Source organism: Lingula anatina, chromosome 3, assembly GCF_051362555.1.
Source record: "Lingula anatina isolate TDL-2025a chromosome 3, LinAna3.0, whole genome shotgun sequence".
NCBI classification, from domain to species: Eukaryota; Metazoa; Brachiopoda; class Lingulata; order Lingulida; family Lingulidae; genus Lingula; species Lingula anatina.
The window spans coordinates 5,697,536-5,724,535 of NC_141769.1; the positions used below are offsets into that span (position 1 = coordinate 5,697,536).

Sequence of the window (27,000 nt, forward strand, 5' to 3'; positions counted from 1 at the left end):
TCACTGTTCTGTACGTAACTCAGAATAATAGTATGCCCATCCTCCATGCTGCTCTAACGGCATATTTGCTTTCTAAATAAATTATTATTTGCTTGAATTTTTGTTAAAATTCCTTTTTATGCATATATTATTTATATTTATCCACAGACAGAACCAAAAAAAAAAAAAAAAAAAAAGAAAAGAAAAGAAAAGAAAAAAAAACAGTTCAGGTAACGTTATAAATTATAAAAGGTGAATGCGATTCATGCTCGCAATGCAGATTGACTTTTTCGTGTTGTGCTCCAAGCCGATAGGAACTTGTCCATTCAGGTTTTTGCTGTTTGAAAATGCTTCTTCACTCCCTATGGACTCCCGTTAGAATTTTCACCTGAAAGACAATTTTTTTACAATGTAAGACAAAATTCATGTTTCACGTTCAATTTTTGAACATCTAAACTTCTTATCTCTATTACGAAGATTTTGCAGGATCTATTCCGAGTCATCGTTAAAATGTTTTAGCTTATTAAAAACATGTTTGGTTTATTACTTTTTTCTGCACGCGTGTAGATGAAAAGATTTTTGGATCAATACAAATCAGATTAAATCGAACTTATTTTTTTTTAATTCAATTCCAAATCCTTTTCTAATTTCGTTTTTAATCTTGTTAAGAACTTAAAGGGGAAGTGACAGTTTAAATTTCAATACGAACGACTGATGCACTTGACGATATTTACCTTAGATTTATCCATATCTGTCGTAGGCGGGTTTGGTTTCCTTTCCGCATGATCCTACGCAGGGACACTGCTTGTACCTGCCCCATTGGCATCTGACGGGACCAGGAAAGGATTTGCTGGTTTTTATGCACTCTCCTATGCAAAGCTTTGTTCCCTTCACTCCACAGGGAGCGCGAGCCCAACCTCGATATCGGCAATGAACGCCCACCATCCTAAAATTCCCCCAAACGCCTGTGTAAGGGCCTCTACCTGTGCAGTTCAACGGATCGTAACGACACCTTTTCGGGTGTCTCATAACACTGCCCCAGCAATCCCCTTTGATGACGCCTGAAAATGGTGGGGTTTTAACGCATCCGGAACCGTCGTTGTTGCACCGCATGCAAGTTGCAACTTGCCATCTACGTGCCAACCTTTCAGAGCATTTCCTCGCACACGGGCTCCATGCGGTCCAAGGAGATCTTTTGTAAATGTATGCATCTGATGCAGTTAATGCAACTGCCAAACAGATAAATAAGGCGCACCACTGCATTTTTGCAGATTTTTTTCTGTCTTTGTAGTTGGTTGTTTGAAACGCTATGGTGACGTCACTGGATCGGCAACGACGTCACTTTTCTGGCAAAATGATAACGTCGCGCTCGAGAGAACGTTACAGAATAGAACACTTGCATGCTCCAGTCTGTCCGCAGATCTTGCATATCAATGCGTAAGCGGTGATCAATACAAAAACACCTACGCGCTTGCACAAAATAGTCCGCGACGTGTGTTTCGCGCCATGTTTTCAAAAATCCGTAGTTGTTATGTAAATCCACGAAGCTCTGTAAACAACTCATTATTTCGCTTGAAACTTTCAAGGAATAAAATTTAGAACTTGATGTAAGCGCACAATATAAAATGAACATTTTAATTTCGACGAAAACCTTGTATCAGATGTCTAAATATAGCACACGCATTTTTCTCAAGCAGATCGTGTACTTTTGTACCCTAAAATGAAATGATTGTAGAAAAAATGGACAAACTTACTTTATTGATATTATAACGATTTATGCAACTATATATGCTGGAATTGAGCCAATTAGAATAAAAAATTGGTACAGCCGTCCTTTTTTGTGAAATCCCTATTTTAGTGCGAAGTATGTAGACTAGGTCAGTCGAAACTGGGACTGTCACGTTGCACTGAGCAAGTGACTCGAAAGCGATTTTCTCGGCAAATCTTGCATTTCAGTTGAAAAAAAATTGAATGTTCAGCTTTTCAAGTGTATATTTATAGTATACAGTGTGTCACTGTCATAGTGAGAGTTGTTATGGAAAATAATACGTGAAAAAACGCCATCGGTGCTGCAGATCGACCATATCGCTGCCATAACATGGTTTTAGAATGGAAAAAATCTGCCGTTTGCCTTTCAAGTTACATAGTTTTGGGTTTGCAGACTAAAAGGTGAGTCTTTTTTTGCATTCACTAAGTTTCAAATAAGCGCCGAAATGTATAGAAATGATTTTGGAGTAACCTCCCTTCGCATAGTTCAGATGCACTTGTTGACGTTCAGTACCAGTGAAATGTTATATTTTGTTGCAAAGTTATAGTTGTACTTTGTTTACATACAATGTGTAGGCCTACTAGTATACCTTTATCCGTTCTATTTCCTTTATGGAGTTGGAATCTAGACCTAATTACGAAATAGGGTGTGTGTGTCTATACACACCTGTTAACTAGCACATTGCGCAATCAGCATTACAGGTGTACTAATTTAAAGGTCTTTCCTGGGCAGGTTTCAAAGTTGTTTTACATTATAAGTTTTAATATAGTGATTTTTAAACAAATTTTCTCAATTTATCTGAAATTGTTGGTAGTAAAAAGAGTCTTCAAATTTAACAAGTTAAAAAAAATCGTTTGTCAAGGCAGAGACACACATTTATGACCTATGCATTGTGCTTTTTCAGTTTTAGTGAAGGTTGACAGCATACCTACCCCTGCCTTAGCTATCGCATGAGAATGGACTTGATGGCATGGAATGATGAAAAGATACCAGTTAGACAAAGCAGAAAGTAATTAAGTGTTTATATATAAAAAAGCAAATACTTCATTATTTTTTAACTAGCCTATTGCTAGTAGGACCAAGGAATTATTAATACTATATAGTATAGTAAGAAATTACTTTGATAAACAACTGGTGTGAGACTGACAATGAGGTGAGTTTTTTTTAATCTATGGATTTTTCATTAAATTTCAGTTTTTATCTGCTTTGTATAAATTTCTTGTTTATACATACATGTATGATTTTATCATTATATTATATTATATTTATTTTTAACAGATTCCCAAATTTCATATCAGCTGACAATAAGAGAAGAGGTGTTCTAGTCAAGACATGGGAAAATGTAGTTCCATACGATTTTGTGTGATGGTGCTGTGCTGTTGATGCAGGTGTGACTGAACAAGAGATGGTGTTTTGTAGAGTCTTGGATATTGTTTACCCTAGAAACATTTCCAGGCGACAAGAGGATTAGGCTAGTGACTATATTCCGTCAAATTCGTTTAGCGACCCTATCATTATCACACTCCCTCTATTGTATTTTCTGACTTTATAATTGTATCTAATCTTCTTACGTTAGATGGAATAAATGCACACATACATAATCTTATGACTGTACTTTATTTATTGAAATAACCACATTTAGATAAGATAAGAGTTTATTTAGCCAATTATAAAAATCGGAAATCATTTTCCTTTCTTTCGGAGCAATATACAGAGTAAAATAATAGAATAATACAATAAATAAATAAACTTAGAATTTGGTTTTGAGATCAAATTAAAATGCGTCACTGCACTTGGATAAAAGCTGTTTAAAAAGCGTTACTGCCTTTAAACGTGCACTAATGTAACTTATACACGTACACAGAGACTGTTTTCGGCACGCTCGGCTGTCACGTTTAACGTTTATTTAATCTAAAGGCAACCTAGCTATAACAATTATTATTATATTTAGTAAACTGATGAGCGTTTTTCCCTTTTTTTTCCATTTTGAAAGGCCAGTAGGGCCTATACAAAAGTGAAAATCGTTTTACGTTGTTTTCAGAATGTCCACAGCCCCGCGCCCGTGACCTCTTTCAGGGCCGTATACGTTTAAGCACCATCTAATGTTTAATTTCTAACTATTAGTTGAAAGTGAAAATCGTTTTACGTTGTTTTCAAAACGTCCACAGCCCCGCGCCCGTGACCTCTTTCAGGGCCGTATACGTTTAAGCACCATCTTATGTTAAATTTCTAACTATTAGTTGATTTTACAACTATTTCCTATGGGAGGACGCTTGTGGGCGGTATTTATTGCTTGTAGACTGTTGTGTGGACGGTAATTAGTGCTTGTGTTCGGTAGTGTTCGGTTGTTCTCTGTTTTCCTCGGTTGTCGACGGTAATTAGGTACGGGGTGATGGATACACTTGCACTTGCTTTTAATATTCTGCACACTTAGGTTGCAAACATTATAACCGGCGTATCCCTGATTGACTTTAACTGTCCGTAGATGATCAAATGCGACTAGAAATAAGTTTACGCGAGGCATGCGACGAGCCTACCTCAAAGGTAATCATAATTCTAATTGCACTTACAAAAAGTTTATCGGGGGAATGCAACTGGACGGCCCCTGATTGTCAACAACTTACCGGACCTGGGATGATCAAAAGTAATTAGGCTTTAAATCCTTCGTCAGGGCAAGACACTTACTTTTATGAACATCTTACAAAATTTCAGGTTATATTTTGGCTAATAAACAACAAGATCTTTAGTCCCGTCCCAAAGTTTTCACATGTTAGAAAATGATCGCGGTTTTGACAGAAAAGTAACACCGACTAATGCTATTGCTATGCACATTTGTCGGACCTGAATTGTCAATAAACATTTGTTTTATTTCTCATCTGATATTGCTTGAAATAACCGCATTCAGTGCACTAATGTAGCTTTTACGCGTACAGAGCCCGTTCACTGCACGCTCGGCTGTCACCTTGAACGCTTGTTGAATCTAAAGGCAACCTAGCCATAACGATATGTATAACTGTATAGGGCCTACTTATGAACGTTTTTCCCCTTTTTGCATTTTGGAAGCCTAGAATACAACAGTTAACATCGTTTAACGTAGTTGTCAATGCAACAAATGTGACAATTGAGTGTGGTTCTCCGTTTGAAAACGTCTGCAGACCCGCGTCCATGACCGCGTACATGACGTTTTTTTTTTTTCAATAAAGCACCATCTTGTGTTAAATTTCTTACTATTAGTTGCTTTTACAACTATTTCATATGGGAGGACGCTTGTGTTCGTCGTTGCTTCTTTAGCTCGACTATCCAAAGACACGCGGTCTCACACATGAATCCAGGGGCGGTATTCTCGAACGTTTTCGACGTCGAAAATTTTTCGTCTTCGATTCGTTAAAAAATTCGTGAACGATTCGTGGTATTCTGGAAGCTATCGAAACGAATACGATTCGAAAACGAATCGAATCCTTGTCGAAATCGTGACCTAATTCCAGACTCGGAACTCTCCTCTCTCATGAGGCGAGAAAATACATCAAAATAAAGGATTGGAGCCAGCAGTTTCCTCATAAAACTCTTAATTATCACAATTCATTACAGGAAATAAAGTCTTGTGTGCTTTAACAATATATTTTATTGTTTCTTAAAGATAATTCAAGCAAAAGATTTATTATTTAATATCCGACTACTACGTCTTTCCGCGTTTTGCTCCGGCTTTTTCTCCCTTTTTAAGTAGGTCAAACTAGGAATTCCCGGCGCGAGTTTCTCCGCGGGAATCACCCTGGAAAAGTGCTTCGACATGGGCGGAATCCCCCCCAATTTTCTCGTTATTGAAACGGTGACATTAAAAAGAAATCATACAGATATTTCACAATATACTTCAACTATTAAAATAAATGAACTTTTGTTGTTGTCATTTTGTTTTTTCGTTTATTCTTTCAAAAAACACACCGTCTCTGAGTGTCAAAAAATGAAGGTAAATCTAACCCAATCAGATGCCGAGGGGACAGTATAAAAGCCTTGGCGCAGTTTTTCCCGGCGCCAGAAGTGAAGATGGAGCAGTGTAAAAAACGAGTGAAGTTTACGAGCGAAGAAGTTGAAGTTTTAGTTGATGAAGTAGAAAAGAGGAAAAGTGTTTTATTTAGTAAATTTTCTACAACAGTAACCAATGAGGCTAAGATGAAAGCTTGGGGAGAAATCACTAGAAGGTTTGTGTCCATTTTTTTTAAATTAAAAGCACTAAAATAGGTGACTTGAATATTGATATATATATATTTATTTTTTAATTCTATGCTTAATTTTTTTTTTTTTTTTTTTTTTTTTTTTTTTTTTTTTTTTTTACACACGGGTCATTACATCATTATGCATACCAGCAGCATACTGAAGAGAATTGGAAACATTAAATGTTTGTTTTGTTATAGCAGAAAAAAATTGTAATATCTGTTTGATTTTCAGAGTCAATGGTGTAGGGATAGAGAGGAAAGAGGTAAAAGATATCAGAAAAAAATGGTCTGATTTTGCGAGCTGCACCAAGAAGAAGGAAGCAGAGAGGAGGAGGGAAATCAACAAGACTGGTGGTGGGGGGTGTCAAATCACCCTAACTCCAATACAAGAAAAGGTAAAATAATGTTCGAAAATTTATTTATATATATATATATATATATATATATATATATATATATATATATATATATATATATATATATATATATATTACATGCATACATATATAAATTGTTTTCATTTATTACATATAAAATGATTGATGACTATTATTTGTACTTTTGTTTTAGGTTGTGTCAATTATAGGAGAGACAGCGATTAGTGGCTTTCAGGGAGGAATCGACACTTTCGAGCAGAGTCAAAATGGCAAGTATACCAAAGTTATCATTCATCTTTAATTTTTATTATTTTAGTATTACATTATATTCAACCATTTTTATGAAAAATTCACATATAATAATTAATAAGCGTGAAAAAAATATCAATTTTATGTTTACAGCTCAAACAATCACTACAAATGATGATGAGGATAAACTACATTTTTCAGACATCAACTCAGGGGAATATGACATGATAGTGCCAGGGACACATGAGGCAAGCCATGTAAGAGAAGAGCCAGAAGGTATTCTATTAATATCAGTAATCTTAAGACTTATTTTTTATATGCATAGAACAATGTTATTACTAATTTTTTAACATAAGTTATTTTTGTTACCAAAATAAATGTTATGTTTTTGTTAATTTTTTTCAGAAATCCCAGCTACAGTACCACAAAGAAAAACATCAAGGAAGACAAGTAAGAATTTTTAAATATAACTTCAATAATAACCAGAGGAGCACACATTAATTGAAATGTGTTCTATAAGCAAATGGTGATTTAAAAAAATATGATTTGTATTACATTTTTCAGAGGACTGCAGACTGGACAAAGTGGTAGATGTTGAATCAGAGAAACTATTGTGTTTGAAGAGGTTGGTGGAGTTGGAAGAAGAAAAGTTACAGTTGAAGAAGGAAGTGTTTCAATTTAAGAAAATGAAATGGGAGGCAAAGGTGGCCCAAATGAATTTGCAAACAATGCTAGAATGAATGTTAATAAATATTTATTTACCTGTGCATGGCTCCTAGTTGTTTTATGCAATAACTTGCAAAATGAAGGGGTTTTGAAATTAAATAAAAAATCCCAGTGACCATTTTACTGATTAAAAAAAAATTCTTGGAAATATGAAATGTTGGCGTTTATAATATAAATAGGTAAAAGAGAAATAGGATTTTTAGAGATCATAATAATGATAAACAATTTGAATCTTAAATCCAAATTTGTTCAGTAGAATTTATAATACAACAAGATAAAAATGAGGCTACTCAAAGAAAATGAAATAAACTTATAAAATCAAGTAATGTGAAAGTTTGAAATGTCACTCCTTCACTCAATTTAAACAACAGATGTCAAATATGTATCTGCTTTCATCACCAACACGTTTCATTGTGAGAAATTGTTAAATTTCAATAATTTTGGCATAGCTTTTCTGAGAAGGTTTGTTGGTGGGTAGTCCTGAAAAGGACAATTTGTTTCCAACTCCCACCGTAATTGGAAAACGGCTTAGAGGAGGACTGCCTCTAAGCAAAGCGCTCATTAATGAGTCGCTCACGACACTGGACCCCATCGGCTGGGTACTCTCCCAGAGGCACATCTTGACAGTTGTTGACACACGCGTCCACCTCAACATCAGGCATCCCTTCCCTGATGCAAAAATTGTGGAGCCTGCAACATGCCAGGATGATGTTGGCACTGGCCTCTGGGGAATACATCAGGCACCCACCTGACTTGTGAAGGCACCTGAAAGCATTGTAAAATAAAGTATTGTTGAAGGCAGATTATATCTATTATTTTTTTGTGACAAATGACATGAAATATGATGATAATAACTATGATGATACTAGGAACAATAAATTAATTGTTAACTTTTACAATATTGTTGAAGGCAGATTGATAATAACAGTAATAATACTAGGAATGATAAAATAAATGTTTTAACTTTTAGATAGAGAAATAAATAACACACAAAGAAAGACATGCATAAAACTAAATTACATTACTAACACATTAAAAAAATCACCTGAAGCGGCTCTTTAGAACACCAAAAGCACGCTCAATGAGATTACGCGTCTTCATATGTGCCGCATTGTATGCAGCATCCGCAGTTGATGCCACATGTAATTTTGGTGTCATCAGCCAAGGCCTCAACACATAGGCTGAATCTCCGAGGATAAACCCAGAGGGCATGTCCCCTGACTCAAATGCAGTCCCCAGGCCAGACTGCCTCCATACAAATGAATCATGTGTGCTGCCTGGAAACTGGCACACAACATTAGTAAACCTGAAAAATAAAGCAACACTTAGTTTCTATGTCAAGTAACTTTCATAAATCGGTCAAAATTTACAGTTTTTCTACTATATTTATCATATAAAAAATATCACAAATCAAATTGTCTGGGCTTTTAATATTAGTATAATATATTAATATAAGTTTTTTTCTAAATGTAGATCTTTGTAAATATGAATAAAAAAGGTTCTACTTACAAGAGACGGGCATCACACACTGCCTGAACATTAATGGCATGATACCCCTTCCTACACACGTACAAGTATTCATCATCATGGGGAGCCAGTATGGGGACCATGGTTCCATCCAGGCATCCCAGAACTCTGGGAAACCCAGCGACCCTGAAGAACTCTTGCTGTGTTCTTCTCACATCCACTGGGTCATGTGGGAAAGACACAGCAAGTTCAGGGTCGTCTGATGCAGCGATTGCAGCTGCCACAGCAGAGATTGCCCTTGAAGCCGCCGGCTGACTGATACCGTGCAGGTCACCGATTGCTGACTGAAAGGTCCCAGTGGCAAAAAACCTTAACCCCATAGAGCCTGACAGCATCTGACCTAGAAAGTGCCCTTGGTCCTGAGCCCTCTACCCGTATGCACTCAATTGTACATGCGGACTCATTTAATCAATGATAATGTATTCACTTCTTTCGAAAACACCTAAAAACTGTACATTTTTAGAAAGCCAAGAATGTAAGCTTTAAAGTCATGTCAGTTTTTTTTTCACATTTGTTTTAGGTAGAAATAGCAGGAGTTTAAATATGAGACTTGCTTTTCTCGAAGAGAAGTAAAAAACAAAACTTTAATTTCAGCATGCACATTCTTTTTCACTTTACCAAAGAATTTGTTGAAATTTTCTCACTAACATCCGAAATATGTTGCAAACAATATCAGAAAATTTCAGAAAGATATCTAATTTAGTTTTTGAGTTATAATAAATTTCCTGGGATGCGTGCTGTACCTAAAAACCTGCATCACGTCAGAGAGTTGCACAACATACAGGCAGGCTAGCTGACTAGAAGACTTCCACCTAATATTACTGTTATCATTACAAATAGATTGTAAATTAAGTGCCTTTTTCAATAGTTTTTCAAAGTTTTTTAATCAACTGAACTAGGATACTCATAAAATTTTGTTTTGCACTCAAATCATATACAAGAATACAAACATTGTCATGAGCAAATATTACACTTTCATGAATAAAAATTGCATCATAAAAATACTAGTAAACGTGTCATTTGTACTTATACACAAGCAGGAAAAGACATGTTGATACAGCGCACTAGTAAACATATTACATCTGTATTTATATACAAGCAGGAAAAGACGTGTTGATGCAGCACACAAGTAAACATATGTCATTTGTACTTAGGCATAAGCAGGAAAAGACATGTTGATGCAGTACAACGTAACATATGACATTTGTATTTATGCAAAGCAGGAAAAGACATGTTGATGCAGCACACAAGACAACATTTAGCCTGACTTGCCACGGAACGGTTATAGTCATTTTATCAGTAATATAACCCTTCCAATTACTGTTGTCAACTGCTTGGTTACTGCAGTTAGTATCATCAGCGTTTTTCATATATCAAGCCCCACGTCCGAATCTGCTCTCTGACAACTCATACTAGCCAAAGGTACATCATCTTTGAAGTTATCGGAGTATCAAAATCTATCAAGGACTCTTCCCCGAAGTCTGAATTTACTAACAAATCTAGAATATTTCTCAACCCATAACTTCTGCTGACTTCTCGTCGCCATTTTGACTTCTTAGCGCCTCGACAGTGGTTGAAATAAATCGCTTTTTCATTATCTAATTCTCGCTACACGTCTTTCAAAAGCCGGTAGTAAACAAAAAAACTAACATTAAGTTAGTCTTGTGATAGAAGCATGAATTGTTACAAACGACAGGGGACAGTACAAGCATGTAAACACAGAAACCGCGTATATGCGGTTCCCGGCACTGAGGACTTTTTAAAATGAACCGCATATGTGCGGTTCCCGGCGCTATGGGGTTAAGGCAGTCAGAACCTGCTGCAACGGTGTCAGTGCCTTTGACCTCTTGGTTGGTCTCTCTAGGCCACCACCAATCAACTGCACCAGTTTCTGGATCCCCCGTTTGTTCAGGCGATACCTGGATACAACCTCCTCGTCAGTCAATGAGTCCAAAGGATCGCTAGGGCGCTGCGCCACCACTCTCCTTCCATTTCTTCCTCGTCCGAGTAGCAGAAGATACGCAGCCATCGCTATCTTTGTTATGATATCATCGGTGCTGAATAGTACCCATAGTATGACCTACCACGCATGCGCATTTAGTTTCGACGAGCTTTCGATGAGCTTTCGACAACGCTGAGGCTGTCGAAATTTTCATCGAAAAATTCGTTAACGATTTCGATGAAAAAATTTTCGATAGCTTCCAGAATACCGATTTTTCGGATTCGATTAGGATTCGATGAAAAATTCGTTTTCGATAGCTTCGAGAATACCGCCCCAGAAAACGCATGTTTCACGTTCAACCCTTTATTCAATCTCCTTCTACTAGAGAATACGCATATAACTCTAATCAAGACAATCAACTGCACAACATCTCCATTCCTTTAAAAAATTAAATCTGCTTTCATCTCCTTTCCTTTAAAATTCCTTTCTTTTTTCTTTCTTTCTTTCTTTCTTTTTGAAACATACTATATCTATCTATATCTCTATATCATATATAACAATTTTAACTTTAAACATACTACTTTAAACAGTTTTTGCAACTTAAAACTTTTAACATATCAACACAAAAATGGAAAAAGGGGTGGACTATCCCTTTTCCAGACAAAAGCGAGACATTAGGGATTATTCTGCCCTATATCCAGCGTCTCTTTTCTTGAATCCTTGTTCTGATTCTATCTTGAACTGATTCTATCAACATGCAAGTCAAATGTAAAAGAAAAAAAAAATTAAACTAGCAATTTCAGTCTATGCACTATAATTAATACTAGTCTGTCTTTTGAGAAAAAAAATTAAGTCAAGTATCTATCTGGCCTTTTAACAATCCTGCCAGATCTTGTTTTTATTGGTGAATCAATTGAATTACTTTTCTCATTGGCACTTTGATCCTTTGTAACAGTTGTAACAGTCTCTAACTGAATTTCAGTCACAATCTCTGGTTTAAGATCAGAATTCAATTCTTCTGGCTTCGAAGGTATACATTGAGCATCAGTGTTCTCAGTTTCTTTTGTTTTCCTTATGTGTTTCCGATTTCTCCTGTACATTCCTTCCTCAGTTTCTATAAAATATGATCTTGGTCCTACTTTACTAAGACATTCACCTTTTTTCCAGGCTTGTTTTTCTTTGGTTCCTAGTGGCTGCAATCGAACAGCTTCTCCAATGTCCAATTCAGGTAGTTTCCTTGCATTTTTGTCATAACTTTGTTTGGCTCTTTTACGTTTGATTGTGAGGTTATCATATACTCCATCAATCAATCTTGGTTTTAACAATTCTTCTCTTGTTGGCATCTTTGTTTTTGTTCTCCTTGACATTAGTTTTTGCACTGGGCTGCTTCCAAACTTATCTGGTGTATTCCTCCATTCTAAAATAGCTATGTTCAAGTCTTGTTTGCATTTTTTCCTTGGTCTTTTTGCAATCTTGACTGCCGATTCAGCTTTACCATTCGCTTGGCTATGATATGGAGAGCTTGTTTTGTGTTCAAAACTCCATTCCTTTGAAAATTCTTCATACTCTTGACTGATAAACTGTGGTCCATTATCCGTTATGACTTCTTCTGGAATACCATGTCTTGCAAAATGAGCTTTAGTAGCTTCAATAACCGTGCTACTTGTAGTGTCCTCCAGCTTATCTAATTCAAAAAAGTCACTAAAATAGTCAACAGTTACTAAATAGTTCTCTCCATGCAAAGTAAACAAATCTTGGCCTACTTTGCTCCAGGGCAAAGTTGGTAACTCGTGTGTCATCATTGGTTCTTTCTGCTGCTTGGCCTGATATTCATTACACACAGTGCATGTGTTTACTTTCTCAGCTATGTCCTTTGCCATGCCAGGCCAAAAAACAGTATCTCTGGCTTTACGTACACATGAGTCAACTCCAAGGTGACTTGTATGAGAACGAGTAATGATCTGGGGTCTCATGCTCAAAGGAATAAGTACTTTCATTCCCTTAAAAATCACTCCATCTTGCACTGTCAATTCATCTCTGTAAGTCCAATATTCTCTGATACATACAGGTACGTCTGAACGTTGCTCTGGCCATCTATTCATTACAGTTTGAGCTAACGTTTGTAGAACTGCATCTGACTGCGTACTTTGCTGTATCTGCTTATGCGTAGCATGTGACAGTGACATGTGTTCCTTCTGTTTAATGTTTTCTATATCCTCACACAGCTTGTCTTCCTCTGTCATTTCGAATATGTAACATCTTGGAATTTCTTCTTTCTTCAGTTTCGCGCTTGGCGTCACATATGCTCTTGACAGCATACCCAGCGGGCAAATCAACATTGAATCAATGTTGAATCAACGTTGATGGTCAACGTTGAAACTATGTTGATATGACGTTGACTATGAAAGTTGACTCAACGTTGAACCATCAAGGTTGAATCAACCTTGAGGTATCAATGTTGAATCAACGTTGACGGTCAACGTTGAAACTATGTTGATATGACGTTGACTATGAAAGTTGACTCAACGTTGAACCATCAAGGTTGAATCAACATTGAGGTATCAATGTTTAATCAACGTTGACGGTCAACGTTGAAACTATGTTGATATGACGTTGACTATGAAAGTTGACTCAACGTTGAACCATCAAGGTTGAATCAACCTTGAGGTATCAATGTTGAATCAACGTTGACGGTCAACGTTGAAACTATGTTGATATGACGTTGACTATGAAAGTTGAATCAACATTGAACCATCAAGGTTGAATCAACCTTGAGGTATCAATGTTGAATCAACATTGATACCTCAATGTTGAATCAATGTTGAAATAAAGTTGAATTTGAAAATTGAATTAACGTTGATATATCAATTAAGCTATCACGATATTTGATTGAAATTTGCCTGATGGCTGAAGGTGTTCTCCAAGATATCAAGCATTTCTTGAAATAAAACGACTCAGATCTGAAACGGGGGGAAATTAGGAAAATTACCTACAAAAAACACAAACAACAACTAATTTAACTATGAATATAATATATTACAAACAATGAACATACACTACATACACTAACTACATGTAATACTATCATGTTGCATAAACTTTAACATTTGTCAAATACAGTTAAATTCTAACATATTCGTAGACAGTTAAGTTTTGAAGACGCAATGTCACAGTTTTACGAGTCCTTTTCTGTTGAACGTTCCTCCTGATAGTGTGGGGTTTTGAAGACGCAATGTCACCATTTTTTATGTCCTTATCTGTTGAATGATCCTCCTGATAGTGTGGGGTTTTGAAGACGCAATGTCACCGTTTTCCATGTCCTTATCTGTTGAACGATCCTCCTGATAGTATGGCCTCACAAAGTACTGTTAATAAAGCACAGTTTTTGTACTGTAAAAGTGTTACACACTGTCCACACTCACGTGTTGCATCAGTTCATGTTATCCGGAGTCTCGCACTTAATAACAGTCCCGCACATACGGTAATTACTCATAAAAATTAAACAACAAATTAGCTTTACTAAAATAATTATAACGTCACATCAGGTAGTTAAGATAATTTTAAGAATACAAAAACAAAGGGTCACCAGTCTAATTTTTGCTCACAGCTAACTTAAATTTCCAGAAAATCAGGCATTTTTGGCTTTTTCAAGCTTTTTCTTCAACCTTGAGTAAAATTTTGTCAATTTGCCATAAAGTAAGGCTGGTGACCCTGTTTTTTCTTTTTCTTAAAGATAACCTGAACAACAAAACTGGAAAGTTTAAAAAAAACTGATTGTCGACCGCTTTTTTCACAAAAGTAATTTTAATGAAAAAGGGGTAAAACAAGCGTTTTATGAGGGGTAATTACCCCTATGCGATCTCTAGTGAGATAATAATTTAAAACTATTATCAAGGTTATGATTAAGGTAACGTTATAAAGTTAAGGTTGACCCAATGTTGAGATCCAGTTGATATGTCAACATTGACAAAGGGTTTACAAACACAGGTTGATTCAATGTTGAAATCCTGTTGATCTATCAACATTGAAAACTGATTGACAAAGAAAGGTAAAATCAATGTTGAGACCCTGTTGATCTATCAACATTGACAATTGGTTGACAAGAAAAGGTTGATTCAATGTTGAAATCCTGTTGATCTATCAACATTGAAAACTGATTGACAAAGAAAGGTAAAATCAATGTTGAGACCCTGTTGATCTATCAACATTGACAATTGGTTGACAAGAAAAGGTTGATTCAATGTTGAAATCCTGTTGATCTATCAACATTGAAAATTGATTGACAAAGAAAGGTTAAATCAATGTTGAGACCCTGTTGATCTATCAACATTGACAATTGGTTGACAAGAAAAGGTTGATTCAATGTTGAGATTTTGTTGATCTATCAATATTGATGGATCAACATCATCTCAACCTATCCTCAATGTTGAATCAACGTTGAGTGCCCGCTGGGTATCTGCTATGTGCATTTTGGATCCAGGTAAGTATTTCAAATTCAAATTATATTTCTGCAAACGCATCAGCATTCTCTGTAATCTCTTTGGTGTAGAGTGGATTGCTTTCTTGTATATGGAAATCAATGGCTTATGATCAGTCACCACATTTATAACTTCACGACCATGCAAATATTGGTCAAATCGTGCACATGCGAGCACAATTGCTAGTAGCTCCTTTTCAATTTGTGCATATCCTTGCTCCGTTTGTGACAATGCTCTTGATGCAAATGCCACAGGCCTTTCTTCCTGAAGTAGCGCCATCCCTACTCCTTTTTCTGATGCATCGCACTGCACTGTTACTGGTTTCTGAATATCATAATACTGAAGCACAGGTGCTTGTGTCATGGCCTCTACTATGGATTTGTATGCCTTTTCTTGATCCTTTTCCCAAACAAACATCACATTTTTCTGGGTCAATCTACGGAGTGGCTCACTCATCTCTGACAGAGACGGTAGAAATCTTGATAAATAGTTGACACATCCGAGAAATCTCTGAACTGCCTTTACATTTTCCGGCTTGGGCATGTTAAGAATGGCATCAATCTTGGATGGGTCTGGCTTGACTCCATCTGGGGTGAAGAGATGTCCCATGTATGTGACTTCGGTCATTTTGTACTTGATCTTCTTGGGATTGAATTTTAAGCAAACTTCGCGAGCACGTTCTAGAACTGCACGAAGATTCAAATCGTGATCATTCTCAGCTTCTTCTTTTGTATCACCACTGCCATATACAAGAATGTCGTCTGCGATGACACTTACTCCTTTTAATCATTCAAGGGCTTGTTTCTGGCGTCTTTGGTATTCTTCGGGAGCTGAGGAAATTCCTTGAGGACAGCGCAGATATCTGTATCTTCCATAGGGTGTCCAAAATGTTGTCATGTAACTGCTTGATTTCGACAGTTTAATCTGAAAAAATCCATCTTTAGCATCCAAAACAGTGAACACCTTGGCCTTCGCCAGGTCTGGCAATACCTCATCTACAGTCGGCATCTGCAGTTTTGGCCTCTTTATTGCTTTATTCAAATCCTTTGGGTCCAAACATATCCTTAGCTTGTCACCCTTTTGTACTGCAACTAGACTACTTATCCAATCAGTGGATTCCGTCACAGGAGTTATGATTTCCTGTTTCTCCATTTCGTCCAACTTGTTTCTCAACTTTGAACGCAGGGGCACTGGTACTCGTCTAGGAGAATGCTGCACTGGTGGTACATCAGGATCAATTTCTATGTCATATTCACCAGGGAGGCATCCTAACCCAGTGAAAACATCATTGAATTCTTCCATAATCTTCTCTTTAGTAGTAGTTGTCTTTCTGACAGAGTTTATTTGAAGCCATTGTTGCTTCAAACAAAGTTTTCCTCTGACTATGGGCCATGGTGCATCTTTAACCACATCAAAAGTTTCTGTCATTACTGGACCACCATCTCTGCTTATCTTCAGTGCATAAGTTCCCAGTGGCTTGACAACTGTGCCATCAGAGAGTACAATGTTTCCTTTAGGAGGCTTGAGCTTCACATCCCCTGTCTGAACAATATCTTGCAGAATATTCAATGGTATCGCACTGCAGGTGGCACCACTATCCAACTGCACTGGTATTGTACTCGGGTACTGTTCATGAAACATCATGGGCACTATGGTTTCATCTACCTTTCCACTGACTGCACTAATCATGCGTCTAATACTAAATACAGAGCTATCTGATTCCATGTCCTCTTCTGCATAGTGTAATTTTTTCATATCAGTTCCAGTGTTCATTCTAGGACGCGCCCTTGCGTCATTGACGCAGAAAAAATGTGGTTGACGCAATTCGTAGAGCGAGCTGCGCCAACAAAATTCAAGAGAATTAACAGCGGCGCATTTTTGTGTTCTAAACGCGCCCTCCAATTCAGCAAATTCACGGCCGAAGTTTGATTGTTTACTCGACTTCTCTTGACATCAAGATCTAATGTTAAACGTAACGAAGATATTCTTTACTCGTCGCAGTTTTAACAAAGATCTTAATTTATGTTGACGTCATGCGCTTTATGCAAATCAGTGGCGATCGCCCCTCCTTTTTTGAATCCCTGATAGGCTGAGATTAATTGTCCATGTAGGTCAATTTGATCAACCCGTACATTGTGCATGGTGGCGGAGAAGTAGTGAAATGGTATTTTAAGTTTTTAAAAGAAAATCGATCCCGAAGATCACTCTAAAACGGCTCAGAACAGTAGCGACGGAGATGATCATGCACAGCAGACATTCCCACCAGAAAAGAGAACAAAAGTTTGTGCAGCCGTCACGACCGCTGATACCGCGTCGAATAGCAAGGTCGTTTCAAAAATGGTGGAGAAATACAAGTGGCTTGTACACGACGATAACGCAAACTTGGTGTATTGCAGCTTATGCATTGAAAAAAAGGACAATATCTTCTTTCAAGGGACTAATAAATTTCGAACGAATACCCTTATGCGACATGAGACGTGCGCTGCCATGCAAGAAACGTCGGAAGCAGCTCAAGCTAAACAGGCTTTTTGCAGAGCTTTAGAAGGTAAGATATTATTTTTTGTCAATATTTTTTATAACACAGAGCAATAAACATCAAAGTGATTATCGTGACGGTCCCGGACCCACGTGTTGTAATTATATTTGTGCAGTTTGAGGAACTCTTGACAGTGCATTCTGGGATATCGCAATGTTAAACAACTATGTAAACAATGTGTTTGCTGCGTCGCATTGACATAGGGCGTCAAGCTCATGCTATTTCCCAGAACCTTATTTTTTGTATATATAGGTAAAATTTTTCACATTCATTTTTCATAATTTTATTGTGTTGAGAGATTTGGTCTCAGTTCATGGTGATTAAGGGAAAAATAAAGTAAGGGATAGTGTGCTGGAGTATTCTTTGTGGATACCTTCAACACTACTTAACATTTTATGCAGATTTTTATGCCAAAATTCAAATTTAATTGTAACTTTTATAACAATTCTAGGTAAAGATGGAGCAATCATGGCAGTGGTGAAATCGGTTTACTGGATTGTTTAAGAGGGCATTGCAATTCACAAGTTCGGAAGGACTTAAATGTTGTCTGGTAAACCTGGCAGCTAAATTGAAGAATTTCTCCTGAAAGTGGGGAAAAGGTCATTGTCAATTCTCCAGGGACCACCTTGTGACTTGTGCTAATTATGAGAAACAGTGCAAGGCAATACAGTGTCAATTCATTGACAATCTCATTAACAACATCAAAAAAGGAACAATTCTTAAAGTGATTTTTAGTAAGACCTATGTTTCTGCTGTCGAAATATGTGTGATATCATTCTCAATCTGGTAGCTTTTTATCAACGAATTATATATCATTATCAGGGATGAGACAATTAATTTCATAAGTCATGAATGCATGCCAGTTAGTCAAGGATCATTGATAATGGGACAGGACAGAAGAGGTATAATTAAATGGATTTTTCATAAATTGAAGCCAAAAATGGGTTTAAAATGTCGTTATAGAAAGAACTTGGTTATTGGTGAATAAATCGTGAACATATTTTAGTGTTATCTTATACTTGTTAACAAAAATTGGAGCGTCAACTCAAGGGTTTTGTTTTAGAAAATTGGGATTACTTATTGAATGTGATCACCTATTAGTCAAAATATTTTTATAATAATTTTTTTTCATCTCTGAACATAAATACCACAGCAGTAAAACAACATGCGTTACATATTATAATTTCAAGATTTGAACAAGGGCCCACTTTAAAATGTAATGGCCCACTTTTTTAAATGTTGGGGGCCCTTTGTCCCACATTGAAACATTCCTAGAATGAACACTGCAGTTCTGCAACACACTTGGAAATGGTTTTTACGTCCACATTTCTTACAAATCTTTCCATAGGCAGGGCATTTACCTTTGGCATGCTTTGAGTTACAGTATGTGCAAAGTTTCTCTTTTTCTTTTCCTTTTTTCTCGCTGTCTCTTGAATGAGTGGCTTTGGTGTGAATTGTAGGTGCTTTTTTCTTATATTTACCTGCACTTCGCTGAGTTGCATGGACTTTTTCATCAACGCTCACCCTGTGCTGTTTTGATAGCTCACTTGCCCTCAGCACTTCAACACACCTGGTTAAATTAGGTACTGGCCTTTCCCTAAGGAGCCTATTTCTTGCATTGTCATCTGATACACTGATAACCAGTCTGTCTCTTATCAATGAATTGCTTAGGTCTCCATATTCACATGATTCTGCCAATCGTCTAAGTCTGATGACATACTCATCAACTGTTTCATTATCACCCTGAACAGCTTTGTTAAACTTATATCTTTCAAACAAAACATGTCTTTGGGGAAGAAAATGATCATTCAGTTTATTAATAATCACCGTGTGGTCTCGTTTATCCTCTTCTGTCACGTCGGGCAGAGCATTCAGAATCTTGAGACACGAGGCGCCCATTACAGAACATAGCGTAGCTGCTACTATTCTTTTTCCTTCCTCCGAGGGCTGCTCATTTACCGTCAACTTCGAATGAAGATCTGTTGCTATCACATAGTTCTCCCAGGCGTTTTTAAATTCTTTCCAGTTCTCCACAACATCCCCTTTTACATTCATAGGTGCCGGGGCGGGAATCTGATAGGTCGCCATTATGACTATTCCGAATCTTGAATTTCTTCTTTATTTTGAAAGAAAGTCACTTACTAACGGCTTTTCCCGACTTCTTGTGGGTTACGAATTTGTCAGTCTGACAGGACTTCTGACACCATGTTCGTCGTTGCTTCTTTAGCTCGACTATCCAAAGACACGCGGTCTCACACATTGTTCAGACCAGTATATTTTAAATTTCCTTTGATCAGAGTCGCGGGCATGTGCACGCGGCTCAATTAAATTTGTACTGGGTTCTTTAATATACCACCGGGTATAAAATTACTTCTAAGGGCTCTAACGCAAACTTGAAGTTCCAAGGTTCGGTACACGATTCCCGACTTGAGTTATGCTCAGGGAGAATAGCAACGCAACACCACTGTTTCGTTACAAAATCACAAAAACTGAATTTCATTTTTTTTTATCTGAGACTGAAGATGTGAGGTTGTTCTGTTATGCTTCTCTGTGCACGTAAAGTGAAAGACTGAGTCGAATCTGGAGTCATGTCGGAGCCCATAGATTAGTTAATTCGTTAATGGAAATTGATACACTGGAATTCAGTACAGTTATAAATTAAAGTTAAAGTCATTTTAGACGGTTCACAACACGTGTTGAATCCTGCACTAATTCCACATTGTGTATTCAGAGTTAATCAACGTATTATTATATAATTTGCATCTGTCCTGCATAGATAAATATTATTTTCGGTAGAGGCCCATAGGTAGGCCTATTCCTTAGGCAGATGCATATCACCTGTTAATATTGCACAACAATTAGTATGTAAATAAGTAGCAGCCACATGTACACGCATGTAAATAAGTAGCAGCCACATGTACACATAGATTCCCTGTAGATAATCTGTATATAACTTAAAGCTTGTCCATAATAAAGACACTTTTGATCTGAGACTGAAGATGTGAGGTTGTTCTGTTATGCTTCTCTGTGCACGTAAAGTGAAAGACTGAGTCGAATCTGGAGTCATGTCGGAGCCCATAGATTAGTTAATTCGTTAATGGAAATTGATACACTGGAATTCAGTACAGTTATAAATTAAAGTTAAAGTCATTTTAGACGGTTCACAACATATTTTTGGCGAGCTCGAGCCAGTAAATTTTCACAAAAAACGTGCACGGAGGAAAATAACGAATAACAAATGGAATCCAGAAAACGCATGTTTCACGTTCAACCCTTTATTCAATCTCCTTCTACTAGAGGATACGCATATAACTCTAATCAAGACAATCAACTGCACAACAGCTTGTGGACGGTATTTATTGCTTGTGGACTGTTGTGTGGACAGTAATTAGTGCTTGTGGACGGTAGTGTTCGGTAGTGTTCGGATGTTCTCTGTTGTCCTCGGTTGTCGACGGTAATTAGGTACACCCTTTAAAAAAACGACGTAAGCGACCTTTTAGATTCTTTGTGAAACGGGACTTAGTGACGTAACGACTTAATTACGTTGGTAACCAAGCTCTTAGTCAGGTAAAGCGACTTAAGTTTTTTTGTGAAACGGGGGCCAGAACAGTCTGTCCGCAGATTTCGAGCTGCGTGTGCACACTGGCTGAAGCGCAGCCCGGGAGCCACCGGCTCATATGACGGTTATTTTGGAGAACATTAGATTTGGCCTCGTTTTCAAAACTTGAAGCGGCGGCTGTACCCAATTTGGCGGGAGGAGCAGGCATAGAGACAGGTAAGATGAACAGACGTTTATACGCTGATATGTTGATAATTTTATTAATGCACTTGACAGAATGATAAAGTATATTCTCAAGCTATATTTTATATACCATAGTAGTGTTTAAGTATCGGTTTCACTGAATCTTCTATCAAGTTACTGTCGTGTTCCAAAATTGCGGCACACAGAACCCAAATGTAAACACGTTCTTTTGAATTGTGCCAAATGCAGATAACAATGATTTTTCTTTATCTGTTCAGTTTTTTTAATAGTTTGACATTTGTTTTTGAACAGGTAAAAAATTTAGGTAGGAACCTAACCTGTAACTTATCGATTTTCTACATTTCCGACAGGTAGTATATTTTGCAATGTTCCGAGTAACTACATGGGCAGTCTTGTGTTAGGCCTACATCTTGAATGAATGTCGAAGTTTAATATTGAATTTTTGCATTTTCATGCAATTTTTTTTTTTTTTTTTTTTTTTGTGTTTTGAAGTTAACTAGATTAAATACTTCATGAAATGACAGTGTGTGTGGTTGGGGCAATCACAGTAGAGTGAATATGTGGGCAGTCTTGCCTCATGTCTTGTATGAATGTCACAATAAAATATTGAGAATTTGCCTTCTTATGCTTTTTTTTGTGCTTTGATGTTTATTAATAGAAATGGCTAGCGAAATTACATGCAGTATACTTGATTTTGTATAGATAGATATATTATGAGAGGGGGATAGGTCACCTTTGAGGATATGAAAGCCATTTTTTAGATATTCTGCATATTCCTTTTCATGCTATTTCTTTGCATTTTGATTTAAGTAAGATGAAATAAAACAAAAAATGTAATATTTTGAAATTTCCATGAAAATGGAGTGAAACTTGTATAAACTGATAAAAAATATTTATCATTAATTTATTATTATCATGTACAAGAATGCCCAATAAATAATAGGTTTAATATTTTATCTACATTTTTAGACTTTCAGTGACCTAAAGTGTTGACAGTTCAAAGGCTTGTATTATAACAATTAAGATGTCAGTGTTACACAGCTGAATATACATGTACATTGCCAAGTAGTGAGTAGCTTTTCATATCACTTGCACATATTTTTTATTTTATCATAAATTGAATAATATATCATGCCCAAGAGAAAGCTTAGCTAGGACATTTACCCATGTGTTTTCCTTGTGGTCTATGTCCAAGGTGTGGGAAAGTCGATTTATAGTTGTTGGATGTTGATATCAGTGAAAAGCAGTGTTATCTGCCTTGCCTGTGTGTGCATGGGGTGAGTGTGGGGCCACACATGCTTGTAAATTATAGTTGTGAAAGATACAAAATTGAAAACCAACCAAAAGCATCTTTTCAAAAATATGAATAACAAATTTTGACCTTTAACATGTTTGCTCCTTTGGCAGGGTACAAAAACTTGTTAGTCAAAATAAGTTTCATTACATTTTTTACCCCCATTTGTTGACCATTTGCAATACATACGTGCATACTGTGCATTATAAAATGCCAAGTGCTATAACATTGTGTATATGTTTTCAAATTGTGATAGCCATATCATAGGCAAATTTTTGTTAGAAGGAACAGTTTATTTTTGTTTAAAATCTCACACACACACAAACACATGGGTTATAAGCATGTGAGGGAAAAATGTTTCATAAAAAAGGAATATTATATTAACAAAATTCCTCCTTTGTTTTAATTTATAAATATTGTGTACCAGTACAATAATTAGTGTATAACAGTTGTGAACACTGTAGTTTGTAGACTTCAGAGCTTCATTTAAATGGGAATTTAATTGATTTGAAGATTTGCATGTGTGCCACTGCTCAGCTCTTGATGATGAGCTCATTGATCAATATTGATACACTTTTAGAGTACTATTTTAGATATTTCGATTGATACCAGCTTCCCTAGCTATTATCAAGATTGTGGTTGATTATTTATACTGATTTTAGTGTTTGTTGTTGTTGTTGTTGTTGTTGTTGTGTTTGTAAAGATATATGCAGTTAGAAAAGTGTTTTTGAATGTTACTTTTTAAATCTTTTTAATGTTTTAATCTAATATTTTTCTAGGCTTGAAGAACATGAAAGGGACCAGGATTAATCATTTTGCCATTCCTTGGCAATTATGACAGAAGCTCAAGCACCTATCATGAAGCCATAAATAAAGTTATTTAATCCTTTTAAAACTGAAAACATTCTTTTAAAACTTGGTTACAGTTCTTTCCAATGAATAAAATACATTAACAGATTCATGTAATACCATTATAAATGTGGAAGTTTTTAAATGAAGTTTGGCTGTGAAATCACCTCTATGACACTTACAAAAATAAATTCAAATGAAAATACAGACTGGTACAGGGCTAACTGGTATCAGTGAAATAAATTGCTTATCCCAGGTAAATTTATAAAATTATATTAATTGTTTATATTGAGCCTGTTTTTAAAAGGAGTAGTGTGTCTTGTGGCTATATCAGTATGTTATGATCAAGAAGTGTACAATAATTGCCATATTAATGTGTTGCTAAAGTAAAAAATAACTTTTGCCACAAATATACATGTATATTTGCATCAGCTTTAATCCCTGTTGGCTGTCACAATATTGATATTTTTGTTGATGATTTTATGTTTTAAATGTTTTATAGTTGTTCACATGTAAAAAAAAAAAAGCAAATTCAGTTGATAAAAATGTCTTGTTTGTTTTGTTTTTATTAGTCTTTCAATGAAAATAAACTGGCAGCGGGTGGCCTCATGTAATAGATAAATGCCTATTTACAAAAAAAAATGAAATGTTTATATTTTCATTTCCTCCATTCTTCCTGTGCAAGCCTCTCTTCTCTATATAGACAATATTGTGCGGGTGGAGAATTCAAAACGAGGTTAGATTACAACAAGAATGTACTAAGTCAAAACGAGGCTGGCTTACGGTTGTTGAAAGTACGATTTTTTTACATACACGGGTGTGAATTGATTTGTGCCATTCCTGGATAACGGTAAAGTTCCTTACATGCTTACATTGACAGAAAGCTGAATAAATTTGCCATAACTTACTGATAATTTGAAGTTGGAACCTGTTCTCTAAGAATGCAAGCATTAGAGGTAAAGTTGAACTCCCGTTACAGCTTTGGTAAAACTTCGATTTCAAATTCACTTTTGAGCACAAAATAGGGTTTAGATCAACTCGAGGAACATCTCACATCATTTGAAATTTATTTCTAAAGATGACAGTATACATAACAAAACTGTCATACCCTTAGTAGTCGAGATATTCTACCGTTTCTGACACCCTATAAATCTAAAAAAATGCACGCAATTCAAATTCTAGAACTTCCGGTTTGGTTAAAAGCCACCTGGAGGCAGACCGGTGGATCCCGGGCTGGCGACGGCCATTTTCGCACTACTTTCAGCAAAATCGAGCGAAAATGGATGACTTTTGAGTTCTTCGTATTTCCATGTGTATTTTGTCAACAGTTGGTGTGATTAAACGATAGATACATAAAAAGAAGCGGGAATATCTAAGGATTCGGAATTTTAAGGTTAGGTCTCATAAAAAATAGATTCAGAACGGTAAAATGGAAGATTTATCGGTACTTTTGTAGTATACCCCCCCCCCCCACCCTGTAACTTCCTGTAATTTTCACTTTTCAAACAGTTTTTTTACATTTTCTTGCTCATCTTTGTCAAAGCTGTTGAAATAAAATGCGTTTGTAATTACCTGTGGTCTTTTTCGAGTTTTAATCGCGTTTAATCCAGCCCATTGAAATGTGAGAATGGACCATGCATCCGCAGTCAATAATTTGCTGCGTTTTCATTGACTAACTAAGGTAACATGACTTGTCGTTATTTACGTACAAAGCGCCATCGATGGAGGGGAAAACACTTAAAACAGTTTCTAAAAGCGATTTACCAAATGTGAAAATCGCTTTTAAACAGTTCTTTTAAAGCGATTTTCAAAGTTTGTAAACAAACAATTAACATTTATTCATTAAAGAAACATGTAATATATGTAATTATCACATCTGTGATCTTAATTAAACATTTAAAGCCATGAAAGTTTGCAGACAAACAAAAAACATTTATTTATCAAAGCAACATTTAAGGAATGTCATTATCACATTTGTGAACTAATTTAACATTTAAAACCATGAGTTGGGAGTTCAAAAATAAAAAAGTCAGATAAATGTTAATGTTTTTATCATAACATATTATATATATTATCAGTGATTTCTGTTCAGAACAGTACATTTAATTACAGTCATGTAAATTTCAAGTCACTGTGGATATTCCACTCTTATGTGTTCCAGGATATTTTGAAATGGATTGTCACCAAAAGAAAGGCGCCACATGAACTCAGTCATATAGCTTTCCAGCTGGGACCTGGCTGTCCCACCCTCCTTTTTGTTTTGCCTCTTGGCCCTCTGCCACATTTTCTCTACTAGGTTGGTGTGGGCTCCAGTGGTAGGGTCAACAAAGTTGACTTGGTGATTCACTGTCAAGTGTTGGTATCCCAGATTGCCTACAGCGTTATAGGCTGCCCACAGGTCTGACACCACTGTTGTGCCTGGAAGAACGAACTGCTGCAACACTGGTAACAGGGTGGCTGCATCCCTGCGTGGAACTGGTACCAGGAATCATTCTTTGGACTCTTCATCTATGCCGCCAAATACCCACTGGGCAGCAACTTGCCGGCCTCTGTTGTGTTTCCGGCGAACAAAGTGGGATTCGTCAATCTGAACTGTTCTCGAGGAGATAGATATCATCGTGAGCGAGGTGTCTTCCAATCCTACTCTTTTTTACCAACTGTCAAACACTGTAACTCAAAAATCGAAGGAGGAGATTTGGAAAAGGATAACTCAAAAATAAGCAGACACTTTTATTTTCATACTTAAAAAAACCCTTAATAATACCTACCCCCTGCCCCTTTTAGTTAATAAAGGGGGGTGGGTGCCTAGCGTTGCACCCCGTGTTGCTTGTGTAATTTCGTAACAGCAAATCCCATACTAGTAAAATTAATAATAATACAGCTTTAAAAGTTGAATTTTTTTATTTCTGAAAATATGTAGTTTCTTTCCCCTAAAAACTGGTGAAAGTATCAAGAAGTAAATTAAATTAAATTAAATTAAATTAAATTAATTACTGTGATTTATACAGGTATATATTGTTATATTTTTTAAATCAGGATCAACAGTGTTTCCTTGAATGTAAGGAAATTTACTGAAGTAAGAAAGAAGTGGTAGGACTACTTTAGTCGTACCAAAAGAATAAAAAAGCGGAGAGAAGAAAGGAGATGAGGAGGACTGGGGGAGGGCCAGAACCTCCCCAGCTTACAGCTAGGGAGCAAATAGTATGTTTTTAAAAATTTATTTTCAAATTATTATTTAAAAAAAAAAGTGTGCCCTGTTTCTATTATTATTATTATTATTATTATTATTATTATTATTATT

The 27,000-nt window shown here is 36.3% G+C and overlaps 2 protein-coding genes and 2 long non-coding RNA genes across 4 annotated transcripts in view; 3 read left to right on the top strand and 1 right to left on the bottom strand.

Moving 5' to 3' along the window:
• LOC106159591 (uncharacterized) overlaps window positions 1–27,000 on the top strand; it is an 85,948-nt gene that overhangs the window by 52,136 nt on the left and 6,812 nt on the right. The window contains exons 2-6 of the mRNA XM_087010093.1: window positions 21,451–21,568; window positions 21,848–21,906; window positions 22,534–22,624; window positions 23,630–25,092; window positions 25,861–26,900. Coding sequence (XP_086866219.1) covers window positions 26,844–26,900 — 57 coding nt within the window. The 5' untranslated portion in view covers window positions 21,451–21,568; window positions 21,848–21,906; window positions 22,534–22,624; window positions 23,630–25,092; window positions 25,861–26,843. The remainder of the gene's footprint in view (window positions 1–21,450; window positions 21,569–21,847; window positions 21,907–22,533; window positions 22,625–23,629; window positions 25,093–25,860; window positions 26,901–27,000) is intronic.
• LOC147762828 (uncharacterized) lies at window positions 65–1,848 on the bottom strand. Its single transcript, XR_015333672.1, has 2 exons — window positions 714–1,848; window positions 65–367 (listed from the first exon to the last, which is right to left on the bottom strand). It is a non-coding gene; the product is annotated as an uncharacterized LOC147762828 (long non-coding RNA).
• LOC147762829 (nuclear apoptosis-inducing factor 1-like) lies at window positions 5,789–6,636 on the top strand. The gene is made up of 3 exons (XM_087007820.1): window positions 5,789–5,943; window positions 6,191–6,353; window positions 6,529–6,636. The coding sequence occupies exons 1-3, from the start codon at window positions 5,789–5,791 to the stop codon at window positions 6,634–6,636; spliced, it is 426 nt and encodes a 141-aa protein (XP_086863946.1).
• On the top strand, window positions 6,791–7,349 carry LOC147762830 (uncharacterized). The gene is made up of 3 exons (XR_015333670.1): window positions 6,791–6,860; window positions 6,990–7,034; window positions 7,149–7,349. It is a non-coding gene; the product is annotated as an uncharacterized LOC147762830 (long non-coding RNA).

What these genes read in the sequence shown, in the direction of transcription:
- LOC147762829 (XM_087007820.1), top strand. Translation starts at nt 5,789, where the DNA reads ATGGAGCAGTGTAAAAAACGAGTGAAGTTTACGAGCGAAGAAGTTGAA. An exon ending in TGGGGAGAAATCACTAGAAG is followed by an intron (nt 5,944 to 6,190) that starts GTTTGTGTCCAT and finishes TTTGATTTTCAG; the next exon opens with AGTCAATGGTGTAGGGATAG. An exon ending in TAACTCCAATACAAGAAAAG is followed by an intron (nt 6,354 to 6,528) that starts GTAAAATAATGT and finishes CTTTTGTTTTAG; the next exon opens with GTTGTGTCAATTATAGGAGA.